The following is an 18,074-nucleotide window of genomic DNA, read 5'->3' as shown; positions in this document are numbered from 1 at the left end:
GAGAATCACTCACTCAAAGTCCAGCGTTGTTGTCGTTCCACTGCCCCCGAAGTTTCTCTTCCAGGAAACCTCGCGTCTTCACTTGGCCGCTCTCCAAGCTCCAAACTTCTTCGCCGGAAACACGTCGGCTTCACACACACAGCTGTTGCCACGCGTCTTCGCTCGATAGCGGTAGACACACAGTCTTGCCTGTAGCTCGAGTCTTCACCCCTCAGGTGGAAATCGTCTTCTTCTTCACTTCCTTCTTCTCCTCCTTTGTCACGGAAGACAAAAGGCTTCGCCCACAAGGCGGAACTCCCTACGCACTCTGGCGCATACTTTCTTCTTCTCCTGCTTTGTCACTAAGCACAAAACCTTCACCGACATACGCGGCGGGATACCCTGCGCACTCCGGCGCTATCTTCCTTCTTCTCCTGATCTCCCATCTCGGCTGCTCGGTTAAATACCTTCCGCGCAAGATTCCAGAAAGTTGTCATCATTTCGTCGGCTCGATACGCAGCGAAGGCTGGGGAAAGGGCGAGACGGTACGAAGGTCGTCCGCGACGGCTGACGCAACCCTGCATCACCACGCCCCTTTCCATCTAGAACGTTCCAGGGCTTGCTCGGGCGCTTATGAGAGGAGGTTCGTCGGTGAACCCACGCTTCCGAGGGGAGAGAGACGCGCACACGAGGAGTCTTTGGATGTTTGTTTTCTTTTTTTTATCGTTCACCTCGCGGCGTCACTCCGGCGTTTCGTCGCGAGAATTTGGTGGAGCGGCCTTTTTGAGCACTCGTTTTGTGACACTGCCCCCTGACTTTAAGAATATTATCTCATAATATTCAAAACCACACAAACGAGCGCCAACAGTCACCAATCACAAAAAGACTGTAACATAGTCCGTTGCTCATGGCACGTCACATTCACAATAGATCACTCAATACAAATGTACATTGCAATTCAATCTCACAACACATGAATTATACCCGCAGGTACATGAGTTCAACACTCCATCACATATTCCAAACAATACATATGTACAAAGTTCTCTCATTACAACAATGGTACAATACTATACATTACAACACCGTAACGAACATTTTGACTTGCTCGACATACAGTTGTGACACAGGATACAACCACATTAACTTAACATATTGCCCTCAGCACTGTCAAAAACATTCCGATTCGACCTCAACACTTATCCCGTGTACTTCGAGCTGCGCTTGCGTCCTTTCTTGCGGTGCTCGCTCGATCTCTTCTTGTTCTTCCTCGTTCTTTTTCGGCGAGCCTTTCAAACGACGGTATCTGAGGCGGCGTCTCAGCCATCGTTGTGACTTCCGACACCGGTAACGGGTCAGAACGTTCAACCGATCCTGTCTCCCGCTTGTTCATGTCACGACATTGGGCCTGGCTGGCCGACTCCGTCATCTTTACATTGTCGGTCAGTTGAGGTCGAGCCGACGTAAGTCCAGCTGCCCAGCACGTAAAAACTCATTCAACACGATCATCTTCTCATTCACTGTCTCTTGCATGGCGGCTTCACCTTGGGCTCGAGTGATATCCGTCACGGGATGCTCCTCCACTGTATCTCGCGGTCGCTGGGTTGGCGAGGGCTTTATCTTAGGGCCTTCTCCCGATCGTTCTGGATCATTCGGCCCTGGCGTTCGTCGACGTTTCCGATGCCGAGGTCGTACAGGGGGGTCGTCATGCATAGAGCAGTAACCTTCGCGCTGAAGTACGGTGTTTCAACTGCAATTTCTGCTTCGGGAAGCATCCGAACCATACTGTCAATAAGGCAAACCGGTTTCGTTTTGCCTGTCAACTCACTTTCCCGTACCGAATTTCTCCGCACGATAACCGTGGAGCTACCGGTGTCTCTTAACACCGTAATCTTCTTGCCCGCAACTTTTCCAGGCATCGTTGGCATTCCCTCCATAACACCAGTTGGCAGTTTTGTCATTACAGCACCCACAATAGGAAGTTTCTCCCCATTTTTCAACTCTACGAATCCGTCGGGGACGGCATTATTATCGGATTTCGGTGCCGCTTGCACACAGTATACCTGGTGAGTTTGACTCGCTCCGTTACGACATGCGTCTGCTTTGTGCCCAGTCTGACCACACTTGAAACATTTTAATACCGTAGGGCTCGTAAAGATCGTTCGACAGTTGTTCGCGCGATGACCCACTCGGTTACACAGAAAACATCGCGGAACACTCTCCGGAGCACGCTTCTTTTGTTCGGGTGCCGAATTTTCTGAGTCTTCAGGACACTTTTTCTTGACTTTGGCCAAACTTGTGCCACCTTGCGCTTCCAAGAATTGGTCGGCCAATTCCAGCATGCCTTCAAGTGACTCAACCTTCCTCTCTTTCAAGTACAGCGACAGGCTTGGGTGGCAACTAGTAAGAAATTGCTCTCTAATAAGGAGCTCTCTAAGCTTATCGTACTCCTGCGCTGTCCCTGAAAGTTCAATCCATCTGTTGAAATAATGCCAAGTCGGGCGGCGTACTGCGTAGCCATCTCACCATCAGCTGGCTTTCCTGTCCGAAATCTGTCCCGGATTCCTTCCACAGTAAATCTAAATCACTTCAGTAAAGCAGTTTTCACCTTTGCATAGTTGGCTGCATCGGTCGGTGTCAGCCTACCGTACACACTGAGCGCTTCACCACTCAAGCAAGTACTCAAAGCAGTTGCCCATAGATGTTTTGGCCAATTCTGGCTCCTTGCAATCGTCTCAAATCTGTGAAGGTACGCGTCAAGGTCGTCCTTCCTTTCATCAAACGCTACAAGCAGCTTGCTTGGGTTCAAGCGGAAGCCATGATCTTCCCGTTCGCTGATTTCAACTCTAGCTTGGACGGGAGTTTCACTTCGCTGTTGCAAACAGAGCCGCCCGAGTTCCATTCCGTGCTGCCGTTGCCGTTCCCTTTCAGCCATCTCCGCTTCTCTTTCTTCTCTCGCCCTTTCGGCAGCCAATTTTTCTCTCTCCAGCTCCAACTTCAATTGCTGCTCTCTTTGTTCTTTCAGCTGTCACTTCTTTGCCTCTCTTTCTTCTTTCGCCATTTCCGCTGCCAGCTTTTCTCTCTCCAACTCCAACTTCAATTGTTGCTCTCTTTATTCCTTGGCCCTCTCAGCTGCCAACCTTTCTCTCTCCAACACAGCTGCTTTTTCTTCCTTGGCTCTCTTTTTTTCTTCTTTTTCTTTCTGGGTGACCCACTTCCGTAGTTCGGCGCCAGAAAGACTCAACTTCTCACCAAGAGCGACTAACTTTTCGAGATCCATTGTGTCTCGCCAATAAAACCTTGCCACGTGCAAAAAATATCTGCCTAAATCAGTAAATCGGAACACTCTCCTGCACTCGTTAACGAGAACACTGAGCAACACACAAAATTGTTCCGATCGCCCTATTAACAACTCGAGGCTCTTTATCACTACTTTGGACACACTGTGCACCAAAAGATCCTTGTCGCGGACGCCAGATTAATTAATTGTAACGGGTCCCGTTAATTAGGGAGTCTATCACCGGGCTAATTCCAAGGGCCGAAGTATAGGCCCCCCGAACCGCACCACGAAAGCGTGGACAATTGAGAAGTGGTTCTTTTTGGCGCGCCAGCGGACCCCGGCTGTGGCCCAAAGAACAAGTCAGAGCCGAGAGTTGATGAACAAAACAAATTTATATTCTCAATAATGGCAGATCAAAAACAATACACAAGTATGCACACTCCACAATAGTTGAATACAATATGTCACCAATCAAACAACGTACTACACAGTACAATCAGCCACACTCGAAACAACGGACACAAACAAGAATACGCTCTACAATGCAGTCACATGCATCGAACAACCAAGGCACTTAAAGACGAAAGAGTTCAAAAACTTATTGAGTCCAAAGTCTTTGGGACAAAAGACTGAATGATACTCTTCCGAGAATCACTCACTCAAAGTCCAGCGTTGTTGTCGTTCCACTGCCCCCGAAGTTTCTCTTCCAGGAAACCTCGCGTCTTCACTTGGCCGCTCTCCAAGCTCCAAACTTCTTCGCCGGAAACACGTCGGCTTCACACACGCAGCTGTTGCCACGCGTCTTCACTCGATAGCGGTAGACACACTCTTGCCTGTAGTTCGAGTCTTCACCCCTCAGGTGGAAATCCTCTTCTTCTCCACTTCCTTCTTCTCCTCCTTTGTCACGGAAGACAAAAGGCTTCGCCCACAAGGCGGAACTCCTTACGCACTCTGGCGCATACTTTCTTCTTCTCCTGCTTTGTCACTAAGGACAATACCTTCACCGACAGACGCGGCGGGATACCCTACGCACTCTGGCGCTGACTTCCTTCTTCTCCTGATCTCTCATCTCGGCTGCTCGGTTAAATACCTCCCGTGGGAGATTCCAGAAAGTTCTCATCATTTCGTCGGCGCGATACGCAGCGAAGGCTGGGGAAAGGGCGAGATGGTACGAGAGCCGTCGGCGACGGATGACCCAACCCTGCATCACCACGCCCCTTTCCATCTAGAACGTTCCAGGGCTTGCTCGGGCGCCGATGAGAGGAGGTTCGTCGGCGAAACCACGCTTCCGAGGGGAGAGGGACGCGCGCCCGGGGAGTCTTTGAATGCTTGTTTTCTTTTTTTATCGTTGACCTCGAGGCATCCTTCCCGCGTTTCGTCACGAGAATTTGGCGGCGCGGCCTTTTTGAGCGCTCATTTTGTGACAATTGCTCTGCGCTTCCACGTGCAGTTCGATGTTGGAATTTCCAGCTGCATAGCATCGCATGTCTGACAAACATTAATGTTTTTCGTGACGCATTGATCAGTTATCTGGCCAACGAGGTGTAAAAATGCCATTACCGCAGTGTGCTTTTCGTTGTAACCTTTTTGCAGTCTCTTATTGTATTGCACCGTAGTTTCACATATATATTTCCTTATTATCTGTTTTATTTTTGCTAGTGTTGTTGATTTCTTTTTTATTTTGTACGGCTCTTATAATATGTGATCTGCTTCAAGACCGCTGTTCATGAACATTGTGTTTTTGTAACTACTACAGAAGTCCCCTTTTTTGTACTGCTTCCTTACACAATGCCTCAACGGAGGCCTGTAAGGTATCTTTAAATAAATAAATAAATTTAAAAATATATATGAACCAAGCATGTGCGAGGGAACCCTAAAATTACTTCCTTATGATGATTTTGGTGACCACCCGGGATCGTTAAACCAAGACCCGCCGAACCTCTGGAGGGCCATCGAATAGGCATCACCTTACAGCGTTTTGGTGCGAAAATGGTGCATGGTGACGAAAAGGGAGGAAATAATTTTGTGGTGCACACCATCATGACATGAAATACGATCGAACGGCTGCCACAGCTCGGGAAACAGTCTGCGTGGCGGTCAGGTTCAAAGTTATGCAGAGAAAGGAGGCTGGGGAAGGTGTGAGTTTGGAATTGGAGGACTGCCACTTCTTCCTGTTGCGAGAACGATGGTGGTGGCGGGTTCAAGGTGTTTAGCTCGGGTGTAGTATGTTAAGATGTCTCTGTATGTAAGTGGAGGGCCAAGATTATATTGACTTTTAGCGTTGCCACGACCCCGTGGTCAAGATTGACCCCTTGGGGCGTGGTCATTACCCGGAAGGGAGGCGGGACCAGGAATCTAGAGCAAGTGGATACGCTGTGGGCTGGATGTGCCTATGTTTGTTGTCTCCAGTAGAATGTGGTGAGCCGCCCCCAGGTGGTCGAAATTTCCGGAGCCCTCCACTACGGCGTCTCTCATAATCAATAGTGGTTTTGGGACGTTAAACCCCACATATCAATCAATGTGGTGAGCCGCCTTGTAGAAGCCGCATTTTATCAAGTTGATCAGGTGAACTCGCAGTGACTCAGTATGTACAGCTCTCTAAGGATGCGAAGAGCGTGTCATGCAGCAAGTGCGACACAAAAGAATCCACCGTCGGCGGGTGTAGAGCTCTGCAATGAGGTGGCCGTATTGTTGCCATCCAACACTAGCGCGAAATACCCGTTGCAGCGTCATGCAAAATCAATGGGGCATTTTTTTCAGCGATATCGTTGAACATGTGCATCATGTACCGAACACGGGTACGCCGATGTCTCCCGTCATGCTCAGTACTCATGTTTCAGGGTCACAGATACCACTTTAAAGTTATGCCGACCCAAGTCGGAACAGTGATGGTGGGGTACTGGATATCATTGTGCAAGACTGGGTATCCCAGTCTCGAGATCAAGTGTCGCCCGTGCAGTTGGGGAAAACAAAAGGCGTTGTCTTTGATTGGCCTACTGAGCTGCCAATAGCTCACTGAGGGTGTTTGCAACCCCAGCGTTAGTAAACGTGTTGTGCTGGTGTAGTGTGGGAAGCCGATAGTGCAGTGGCCCCAACAAGTAACTATACTACGTGTGGGTATACCATATTGCACCCTCCCCACCCCTTTGTCACAAGAGCAGGGAACTTTGACCGGTGTTTTGGTCTGATATATTCACTCCTATACTAACAACCTACCATATTTACTCGCACACTGTCAAAGGTGGTTAGCGATGATTAATGCTGACTAATGTGGAGTATCTGATGACTAACGCCAGCTTGTGCTTGCGATGTTGGCTTGCAAATCTTCACTTGTGCTGGCTAAATAAAGGTTAGTGTTAGCTATAGTACTTTTTTTTTGTTTGCTAAGTTGATGCATATGCTCTTTCGGATATTTCCTCAATAGGGAGTTATTGTCAAATGTCTCTATATTCTTCTTTATTTGTAAGAATCTGAGTATGTCATTGCTGCTCTTTACTTGCTTAACGTGGACGAAACCTTTTCAGAGCTCTTAAGAAGTAAAACACAGGCGAAATAAACAAAAAGCGACAAAACTGACACCAGTTTTTTTTTACTCTGTCCGTCAACAGATGTGAGTTAGCACTGAATTATATTTATGTTCACGATTTCCAGAAGTCGAGAAAAATATATAAATGAAAGAAAGGCGGCAGAAGAGTGAGAACAAGACAGAAGAGGATTGCTAGCCTAAGCACCCGGGATGCTGCCTCTGAGCGGTTGCAATCTCTCCAGTGGTTCTATGAGTGAGAACCGTAGTAGAAACGAGGCAAGGTCATCCTTGCCTGCGCATTTTGCATGCTCACGACCCCTGCACTTTCTGAAGACGCATTCGAGTGTCCCCAGTGGCGCCTCGTACAGCTGTGTGTCTCAACAGTGGCACAGCTGTTGGGGTAGGCCACACGAGTCAGCCGAGCGTGCCCCCATCGTGAATTACCACATGTCATTATTTTTGTCACTGGCGAGTTTTGTTCTGGGGCTGTGGGGCTGTCAGCTATACTTCACTTGCACCACCATCGGTGCGCTGCTGCAGTCTTTATTTCGCATAAAAAGTTTTGAGACTCTACTTCGCGAACTGGTGATGCAAAACCATTGAAAGGCCGTGTGATTTGTCTTAGGAGAGCTTTGCCCCGCATGTGGAAACACGGCTGATGTATTTGCATCGTTTAGCACTGTCAACATGTGGAAACTTCTCAATGCGTCTTTCTCCAAGCATGACATTTTCGTCCTCCTCTGTTTTGCCAATATACTTCTTTTTTCTTGAGCGGCCGGGGGGGGGGGGGGTGATAGAGATGGAAGGGTGAACAAGCACAATCTTTATGGTGGTGACGTATTGAGTTCGTGGGTCAGCTTTTTTTTAAAGCGCGTGATGAAAATTAGCTATTTTAGAGTATAACAATAGGACGACATTTTTTGTAGTTTTCAATATATCCTGACAATACCAGCGTTGGCCTGGCAAGTAGATCTGCCTCCTGCAAAAAACTAATTATAAAAATGTGCCCACAAGTGCGCATGGTGGGAAGGGAGCCTGGTGTTCTCTCTGGTATTTTTATAGCGTCTATAGTCATATATTCAGCGTGCGCAACATATGAAGATACATCAAATGCGTAAAAGCTTAGTTGATACAACCATCATAGGAATCAGTAAAACACGAAAATAAAACGTGTCTTTACAGAAATAGTTGAATAGTTACTGTACATCGATATAAAAAAGCCGGAGCAATATCTCTTGGTTTTCGACAGAATGTACATTGACGCTTAGTCATACATGTCCATACGGATGACTAACGTCCATTATTAGTGCATAAACGAATCATAGTCGTCATAGAAGCCTGCGGTAGCTGTAGAAGTTAACAGTGAGAGCATAACCAGAGAAAACGATGTGACAGCCAGAATAGCGTGACTGATTGGACGCTGAACTTTGGTTAAGGTCACCTACTCGCGGCGTAGTTATTGAACACCACTGCCCGAGCAGAGGGAAACGCGTGTCGTGTCGCCCCCTTGGTAGGACGCAGTTATTCGCCGGCTGAGTAGGGAACGCGGAGTTGATCGGCGGATGTAGCAGAGCTATTGTTGGCCTAGGTGAATGCTATGAGCGGCGCAAACACATAGGGGAAGGTCGCCCGCCTCTGGCTGTGTTAAGGCGTTGACAAAATTGCCCTTCTCATATTGGAAAGATAATGAAGAAGATGCACATGATGAAGATGCAGATGATGCAGATTATGATGATGCAGATGATGATGATGCAGATGATACAGATGACGATGATGATGATGTAGATGATGATGATGGTGCAGGTGATGATGCACGTGATGATGATGATGATGATGATGATGATGATAATGATGCATGTGATGAAGAAGATAATGACGCAGGTGATGATGACGATGATGATGATTCGGGTGATGAAGATGAAGATGGCGACGAAGATGGCGATGAAGATGGCGATGAAAGATGGCGATGAAGATGAAGATGGAGATGAATATGGCAATGAATATGGCGATGAAGATTGGTATGAAGATTGGTATGAAGCTAGTGAAGATGGTGATGATGATGAAGAATCAACAAAGTGAACAGCTGTGTGGGCTCACGTGTTGCCTTCCCGACGTATAATGAGAATACGGCTAATTCTCAATATATATATATATATATATATATATATATATATATATATATATATATGCGCCGTAGTAAGCATTTTGATAACTTCATTTGCAGTACGTAATTTACGGAACCTTGAAGCGGCAAGTGTTACATGCGCACTAGTTATTTCCTGAGGGCACGGTTGAGGTGTGCAACGAGAATCCAAACCAGGCTATCAATTGAGAAGGAAGGCAATGCACGTGAGGCCTCATTACTTGGTCACGTTCTTCTCTTGAAAGTGAAGCTCAAACATTCAAGTTTATAAGTAGACATTATATACCTAACACCGCACACTATTCAGTTTTATAGTAATTATGGGCTTATGGCCAGCAATGGCCTTAAGAAGTGCGCTTATAAAGCCATGAAGCTGTTCCTTTTTAAGTGTGGCGTTGTTGGTAGTTATAAACGAAGCTAACGTTCTTATTATCTTAACGTTATTTTGCACATGTATGCCACTGGTTTTTGTGTTGTACTGTGTGCTACGCACTGTCTATACACAATAATTGATCTGCGTGATGTATATGTGACCAGTCCAGTGCACTGAGGGCGTTATTAGTGGCATTATCATGCATGCTTGAGAGACTTCTGACTGTAGTGTCTTGTTATTTGTTTCTGCATTTTAGGGGCCACGCATTTTTTATACTTTATTGTTTATGTGACAGCGTTGTCTGGGGTGTAATTGTGGAACCTACATGTTGTATGTTCGTTGTATATTCCTGTTGTATATTTAAGAGCTACGCCACAGCGTGGGTTTCCTTTTTGTACCTTGTCCTTATGCCATATAACTAAATACTAAAAAAAACTATTCGTAATGAAGGCTGGATGGTCCCACAAATGGGTATTTTCTTCCTGTCGTGCTACGTGAGTTTTCCCTGATAGAAACCATCCCAGTCTCAGAGTGAGCTAGACGGGCCATAAACTTTGGCAAAGCAGTTATCCTCTAATAAATCATCCACACTCTAATAATATTCTGGCACTATTCAATCTTGTCGCACCAAAATTTTTCATTAGAATGCAAGTTGTGAGAACCTATACTTCATCGTATGGGGGTATTTCCATGGATACAGTTCTTGCCAGATAGATTGGAAAGGAGGCGTGCACGTCAGTTCAATTCGTTCTGATCCCAATTTTGCAATTGTGTTTTTGGCCTATACGATTGTGTCGTAGAAACTCAGTGGTGCAGATGCATCTCTCATGATAATATCTGGTGTTTTACGTACTAAAACACGATATCATTACGAAAGACGCCATATAGTGGATGACTCTGTAATATTCATTCATCTCCATTTTTAATGCGCACTGATATCACACAGCGCACGGGTCTCAACCATGTCGCTTCCACCGAAATGCGATAACCGCATTCGGTATCGAACCTGCGACCTGAAGCACTTGACAGTACTGCTTCAAAATGTTTAGGTAATTACAGCTCAGCGCTGAATCAGCTCAGTGCAATCTACAGATTCTGGCCTTTTGGTTTTGTTACTCGAAGTACTCAATAATTACTGGTGGATCCACATTTATATCTCAGCTGAACAAGACCATGATGGATCACTGCCGCATCCTTTCAAAACAGCAGTGGGACGAAATTTGTAAATCGATTGATGGTCAGGTTCGAAATGGCAAAACGTGGAACTTACTCAAACACCTCCTCAATGAAACCAACACCCGCACAAATCAGCGTCATTCGATCGTGAAGATACTTCATCAGGCTAAACGAACAGTGTCACCGGAAGATGTTGTCAAGAACCTCGTGGAAAAATATCTCCCGCTCCCCACGGGCCCTGTGACCCCTCACCCCGATTACTCTGGCAGCGACAACACTAACTTAGACGCCGAGTTCTCTATTGAAGATGTGCGCCGAGCTCTCCATGAGCTCAATGGCCGCTCAGCCCCTGGCCCCGATGGCATCACCAACAAGCTCCTACGCAACCTGGACGATTCTTCCGTCACTTACCTCACTGACACTATCAACGAGATATGGAAAAAGGGTGAGATACCCAATGCTTGGAAACTAGCTCACACGGTTCTCATACCCAAACCGGGAAAGGCGCCGAGCCTAGATAACCTACGCCCCATATCTCTCACGTCGTGCGTGGGCAAAGTGGCTGAGCACGTCGTCCTCAAAAGGTTGGTCGATACCTCGAAGATAACGACTACATCCCGCACCACATGATTGGCTTCCGACCAGGGTTATCCACTCAAGACGCCATGTTACTCCTAAAGCATCAAATTCTAGATGGCGGAAACACTCGAGACACTCGTGCAATACTCGGTCTCGATTTAGAAAAGGCCTTCGATACCATAACGCACTCGTCAATCTTGAAAGCGATCGCAGCCCTCGGCCTAGGTCGTCGATTTTACTACTTTATCCGCTCTTTTCTCACTCGGCGCAGAGCCGTCCTCCGCGTAGGAGTCCTAGTGGTTGAAGAAGTGGAGCTCGGACAGCGGGGCACTCCTCAGGGATCCGTCCTCTCACCCACGCTCTTCAACCTCGTGATGATCGGGCTTTCCGAACGACTTTCAAAAATAGACGGGCTAAACCACACTATCTATGCGGATGATGTAACCATATGGTGCTCCACAGGGTCGGATGGCTTCATTGAGTCCGCCCTGCAAGAGGCTATCGACACCACCGAGTCTTACCTCGACCACACCGGTCTCAGGTGCTCACCTGCGAAGTCGGAGCTGTTGATATATTTGCCCAAACGCCGGGGTGCCGAGCCCAAAGGGTGGAAACCTCCGGCGGAACGCAATATCACCCTCCACACCAGAGATGGTCGTACTATACCCAGAGTAGACACCATCAAGGTCCTCGGCATGATCATCGAGTCCCGCGGAACCAACACCCAAACAGTACACAAGCTCAGGACTAAGACTGAGAATGCCATACGACTCGTACGTAGAGTAGCCAACAGGCACCATGGCCTCAAAGAAGACAACCTGCTGCGTCTCGTACACGCGTTTGTTTTGTGCCATTATACGTACGTTGCCGCTATACACAAGTGGCTACGTGCTGAGCGCGATCAACTCAATGCGCTTATTCGCAAGGTGGTCAAACGAGCCCTTGGCCTCTCTATCACCACTCCAACGTACAAACTCCTCGAGCTTGGCGTACATAACACGCTAGAAGAGATCGCCGAAGCTCAGGAACGTGTGCAATTGACCCGACTCACTACCACCAAGGCGGGCCGCCATATTCTGCGCGAGCTCGGCTTCTTCTCCTCGAGGGCCAGGGACCCCCCAGAGTTGACTCTAATTCCCCGTGAAATCCGCGACCTTATTACGATCACTCCCATACCACGAAATGTACACCCCGAATAAAACAGAGGCAGGCGCCTTGCGCGGGCAACCGCCATTCTCAAGCGCATAGACATGGAAGCGGACAACGTCTCGTTCGTGGACGCCGCTGCCTATCGCAACAACCAAGCCTTCGCCGCGGTCGCGGTATCATCCGCGCAGCAGACTTTTAACTCAGCCACAATCCTCACCCGAAACCCCGAAGTAGCGGAGCAAGTAGCTATAGCTATAGCTATGCTCGACAGCAAACGGGAATTCATCTACAGCGACTCCAGGCCGGCCATCAAAGCCTTCGAACGCGGAGTCATCTCCGACCAGGCGTTACGTATCCTGCGCAATGCGGACCCGAGTGCCCTGAAGCACCACACTGTCATCTGGTTCCCCGCCCATCTCGGCCAGGTGCCGGGTGCCCTATCCAACCTCAACGAGATCGCCCATGATGCAGCGCGCGCACTTACCGACCGCACTGCCACAGGGCAACCTCATCTTGCTGGGTTGGATACCAATCGGGATGCAGCAATTACGTACAATGAAATTACAAAGCACTTTTACTTGGAACGCCGCATTTTTCCACCCCCACATCCGAAACTTAACCGACCGCAGGCATTAACCCTACGCCTATTACAGACACACACGTACCCAAACCTTGCCACGCTTCACGTTTATTATCCCGATGCATACCCCAGCGACACATGCCCATCATGTGGACACACAGCGACACTCGAACACATGCTCTGGGAGTGTAGAACAACTCCTCCCGACTCTACCTCAAGCAAGTGGGAGAGGTCTCTCAGGAGCTCACTTCTCGCCGACCAGCGAAGGGCCGTCCAGCAGGCCCACGAAGCGGCCGCCAGGTACTCCCTGTCGGTCCCTACGTGGGAGACGCCCGCTACGCGCTAAGCGCGTCCTGCAGGACCGAAATAAAGTTTTTTCATTCCATTCTATTCCACATTTATAATCTCATATTTTTTGTATTTTCTTTAGGACGCCATCTCATGAGCTCTACATGTCTGCAGAAGGAGGTCAGCAGAAATGTGAGTATGAAAATAATGTATCGTGACTCACTCTCCTCGAAAATTTCAGCTGGCAATTCTGCATAGCAGAACTAGTGAGACTATTCCGGATTACAAATGTTCAAGAATTAGCACCAACACCAAACGCCTACTTTATAGCGGATGGCATTGGTGCGAGTAACTGTAGTAGGAATTGCCCGTAAAAGTTCTGCTTTAAGCTGCCTGTCCGCGTCTGCTCAATGTCACTTTAAAATTAGCACAACGTTACAAGGCGGACGTAAATTATGCCGTACATGACTATCGTCTCAAGATTTTCATGTTTGGAGTTGCCATTTACCTTCGTCGTCTATTCACATAACGTGATACTAAATAGACCGATCCCACAGGCCAGTTTCGCGACGCCACCGCTGCCGCGGCAGCCGCGGTGCATGCCGGTACTTGTAGTCGTCCGGGCGCACCTGCCAGCTGAAGTTCCTGAGCGTTCCCTTTTCGATAGATTTTTCGGTCGTGTGGAGCCGTCTTACGATGGGAGGATTTACGTGCTGTGTTCCTGGATGCTACAACAACAGCACAAGGGATAAAGGCTTGGGTTTCTACGTCTTTCCTAAAGAGCAAAAGCTTCGGGAGACGTGGATTCAGCGTATCAACAGGGCTGGACGGGGCGGCAGGTAAGACATCTTATTAAATGTATAGTGCCGCTTTGACACTAAATAAGCGTATTGCGGTGGTTTTTTTATGTGAATGTTTAATCATGAAGCTTAGCATACCAAAGAATATGATCTTTGCTCACTCTGCCTGCGTATACTCTTACCGGATAGCTCAGCCGCGGTTCGCGGTTGTGCATGCCGGTCATTTTTTAGCGCATCTTCCTTATTCTAGCGTTTTTTTGTTACCGCTGCGTGCTAATATTATTATTATTACGAGTTGTAGTGCTGAGGTCTTTTAGTTTTCCATGTTGCGCAAGTGCAGCACCGCGTACGCGGCTTGCGTTTTTTTTTTTTACAACGCAAGTGGCAAGCATGCAGGCATAAGGGGAAGGCAAGCTCATTGACGAGGCTCTTCTAATAGCTCTACCGTACATCGAGACCTTACTTTTTAGAAACGACGTAACGTACTTCACGGCACGCTTGCAACAACTTACCCAGAACTCGTTGTGCCAAACGGCGATTAGCTTTCGCGGATCACCCTCGATGCAAACGGTGCCTCTGTAATCTCGTCCTTTCCGTAAAATAGTTATCTGGTGCATGCACGCGGCCGATTTCGCTGCACCTATGCAGATGAGTGGCACAAACAGCTGTATAATTTACCTGTGTGTGGCGTTGTCGAGTGAGGCTGAAAATTAAAATTACATTTGTCATTTGCCCTTGACTGATATGGAACTTTTTGTACGTTAATCAAGAGAAAGTGATACTGTTGTCTTGCAGTGGTAGCATGCAGACTGGACATTTAAAAGGAACCTGAAAACGCCGTAGGTGATGTTCAGTGTCATATGAAATAATGCTGGAACTTTTTGTGCTCAGGTTCTCCAAGTTTACGCCTACCACGGGACACCGAGTATGCGGTGCCCACTTCGAAGGAGGAAAAAAGACTTACATGAACAGAGTGCCCACAATCTTCCCGCTGAGACCGCAAAAGGTGGAAAGGAGGCGACCACTCATAAGGACACAGGTAATTTGAGCGCAAGCAATGCAGAGAAATAGCATTACGTTGTTGCATATGCACCACTGAATATTTTGTTATGGCTTAATGCAGGCAATGGCTACTTAAGGGTTGCGCTACTGCGTAAAAAAAGCAATGATGCCGAGTAAACTTAAACTCGTGTGAAGGTATAAAATGCAGTATTGGAAATCTCACCTGCAGCTGCACAGTGTGTTGTAAAAATCACTGAAACACATGGCTTTCTTTTTTCATTTTCCCCTGACAGCCGGAACTTCCCAACAGTCCAACTGTGGCACCCCAGCACGACCCAGAAGTCTCAGGCTCTGCCATCACTAGTAGCAGCAGCGACAGTGAAGACACCGCACAGCAAAGCACTCTACTCATGGACCATGCCTGCAGCAGCCAAGAGTCAAGCTATGACCAGCTTGCCAAGAAAGTTGCTTGCCAAAATAATATAATAACTGAGCTAGCAGAAAAGGCTGAAGCTGCTTACGCGCATGTTGAAGAGCTCAACCGCCAGCTAAAACGCTCTCAACAGGACGGTACTCAACAGGCAATGAACGGGTGGCTGAACAGAGTCCCGCCGAAACGAAGGAGTAGCAGGCACTTATGACCGAAATTCGCGCCGCCTGCTCCCATTAACAGACAATGTAGGTATTGAAAATACTCACATGACGACTTTTTCTTGCTGGTGAAATCGGAGAGACGTCCGCGAAGCTCCGGCGCAGTACTGAAAAAGCGGCGGCCACTGCGTAGTCGCTGTAGTCTGGTTGACCGATTGACTACAACTAAGATGGCGGTGGGGCAACTCCGGAAAACCGGCGCATGCGCTGATCGGCTGGTGGGATCGGTCTATTGGGTATATGTGCAGCTATTGAAACGGCCACGGGCAAGCTATGAGCGAAGCATGAATTCATGTTTTACGTGACAGGCATTTCATAAATTATACTGTTTGCACCAGTCATGTAAACCTTGGTCATCTATTGATGTCACGTAACACCAAGTTTAGTATATTTGAAGCAAGCAAAACGAGTGCGAACGCACTATGAGCCTAGCGTGTAGTCATGTTTTACATGACACGCGTGTCATAATTATCTTGTTTGGCCATGTCATTTACCTTCGTCGTTCATTCAAGTCATGTAATATCGAATTTGGTATATGTCAAGCTAGCAAAACGACAGCGAGCACATGATGAGCGTAGCTTGTAGTCATGTTTTGACATGACACGCATGCCCCGCCGTGGTGGTCTAGTGGCTCAGGTACTCAGCTGCCGACCCACATGTCACGGGATTGAATCCCAGCTTCGGCGGCTGCATTTAAAATCGTGGCAAAAATGCTGTAGGCCCATGCGCTCAGATTTGGGTGCACGGTTAAGAGCCCCAGTGGTGAAATCTGCGGAGCCCTCCACTACAGCTTCTGTCATAATCATATGGTGGTTTTTGGAAGTTGAGGCCCGTATTCACAAACCAACGTCATCCTTTCCTCGAGATTTTGTTATCGGTTTTCAGCCTTTACTGCGCTTGATGAACAATATAGGCCTGTATTCATGAACCAGTCTTGTCCTTATCTTTCACCCGGTTACCATTTTTGCGCCGACGAAGTGATTGCTTAGCAGATCGCAGTTTCAGTAGGTGCTCTCTTTGTTCACCTAATTTTAAGTGAACTTCACGATTATCACATCCGTGTCCGTCGGTGATGGACGTGGACCCCCACGGACGTCCGTCAGTTACGGCGGCGTCGGCGGTGGCCGCATCCAGGAAGCGTACGGGACTCTACAGCGACTACGACAGCGAGGGCACTCTTGTTTACTCAATGAGCAGCGAAGAGCCTTCTGACGACGACGATTTTAAGCTGGTGCTGAGCCGTAAAGCGAAGAGGCGGAACGTCAGAACATCTTCGTCATCGAGTACGTTGAATGACAGAGTGCCAAGGAGACCCGTGACAAACACTATCCTTTTTGTCCCTGAGGTACCGGACGGTCACATGAAGCGCCTCAACAGGCAATCTGTTTCGGTGATGCTGGAAGGACTCGTGCCAAACGAGATCACAGACATCAGAGTGAACACGCGTAAGAACGTATTGGCCATCGACGTTTTGCATGCTGCAGCCCTTAATGTACTGCGCAACGTCAACGAGTTGGGGGGAATGAAAGTTCGCTCCTACATTACTGTGAGCTCTAACGTCGTCACTGGAGTCATCTACGATGTGGATACTGCCATTCCCAGCTCCGACTTCGATGTTCTGGTAAAACCGGTAAATGAAGCCAGCGTCATCGCAAAAGTTGTCCGTTTGGGAAACTCACGCTGCTTGAAGATCATGTTCAAGGGCGACACTCTTCCTTCACACGTAAAGGTGGGCCATTTTCGGCATTCAGTGCGACCTTTCATACCGAATCCCTTACAGTGTTATAAGTGCATGAAGATGGACCACGTGAGAAGCGTATGCGAAAATAGGACGGTGTGTCCTCGTTGCGCGGAAGCCCATTCTGTGGATGACTGCGAAGCAACTACCCTCAAATGCTCGAATTGTCATGGGTCACATGAAGCTTCGTCAAAAGAATGCCCCAAAATCCGAAGAGAAATAGCGGTATTGAAACAAATGGTCAGAGACAATTCGTCGCATCGAGAGGCTGCCAGGACCGTCCGAAAGAGGCGTCACCGTCGCCGCAGTTCATCAAAGAACGCCGCAGACGCTGCATCGAAAGCACCACTCCACTACCCTTGTCTTCCACCGCCCTTGCCTCTCAGACCTAAGGCGGCCATCGCGGTCAACACACCAACGAGCAGCACAGTTGCAGATGAATCAGTTTGGCCTTCATTGTCGAAATCACAGCCACCTGCAAATCCCAAGCGCACATCGACAGTCACATCACTCCAGCCAGCCGCTGACAAGCTGCCTGAGGAGGACACAGAAGTCATCAGAATGTTCCGAACACTGCTGGATGCCATGCGAAAGCTGTGCAGCAGCCTGAAGTCTCCACTCGCTCAGAGTGCACTGCAAGTACTAGATGCTCTAAGTCCAGTATTTGCAAGTCTCCAGTAGCAACCATGGCTCGACCAATTTTCTCCTTCCGCAACGAGGTCCGACAAGCGTCGATAATGCAGTGGAACGCGAGAGGCCTGAGATCCCGCATCTCTTCGTTCCGTCAGTATATATTGATGAATCGTATTC

The 18,074-nt window shown here is 48.2% G+C and overlaps 1 protein-coding gene across 1 annotated transcript; it reads left to right on the top strand.

Annotated features, from left to right (window-relative positions):
* Window positions 1-13,723: 13,723 nt before the first annotated feature.
* LOC142767013 (uncharacterized) lies at window positions 13,724-15,516 on the top strand. Its single transcript, XM_075868232.1, has 3 exons — window positions 13,724-13,912; window positions 14,765-14,912; window positions 15,169-15,516. The coding sequence occupies exons 1-3, from the start codon at window positions 13,770-13,772 to the stop codon at window positions 15,514-15,516; spliced, it is 639 nt and encodes a 212-aa protein (XP_075724347.1). The 5' UTR covers window positions 13,724-13,769.
* Window positions 15,517-18,074: the final 2,558 nt, after the last annotated feature.

The sequence above is a fragment of the Rhipicephalus microplus genome, chromosome 1, assembly GCF_043290135.1.
Source record: "Rhipicephalus microplus isolate Deutch F79 chromosome 1, USDA_Rmic, whole genome shotgun sequence".
Taxonomy (NCBI): Eukaryota; Metazoa; Arthropoda; class Arachnida; order Ixodida; family Ixodidae; genus Rhipicephalus; species Rhipicephalus microplus.
The sequence above is the reverse complement of the archived record's forward strand: the minus strand, read 5'-3'. Positions and strand labels throughout refer to the sequence as shown.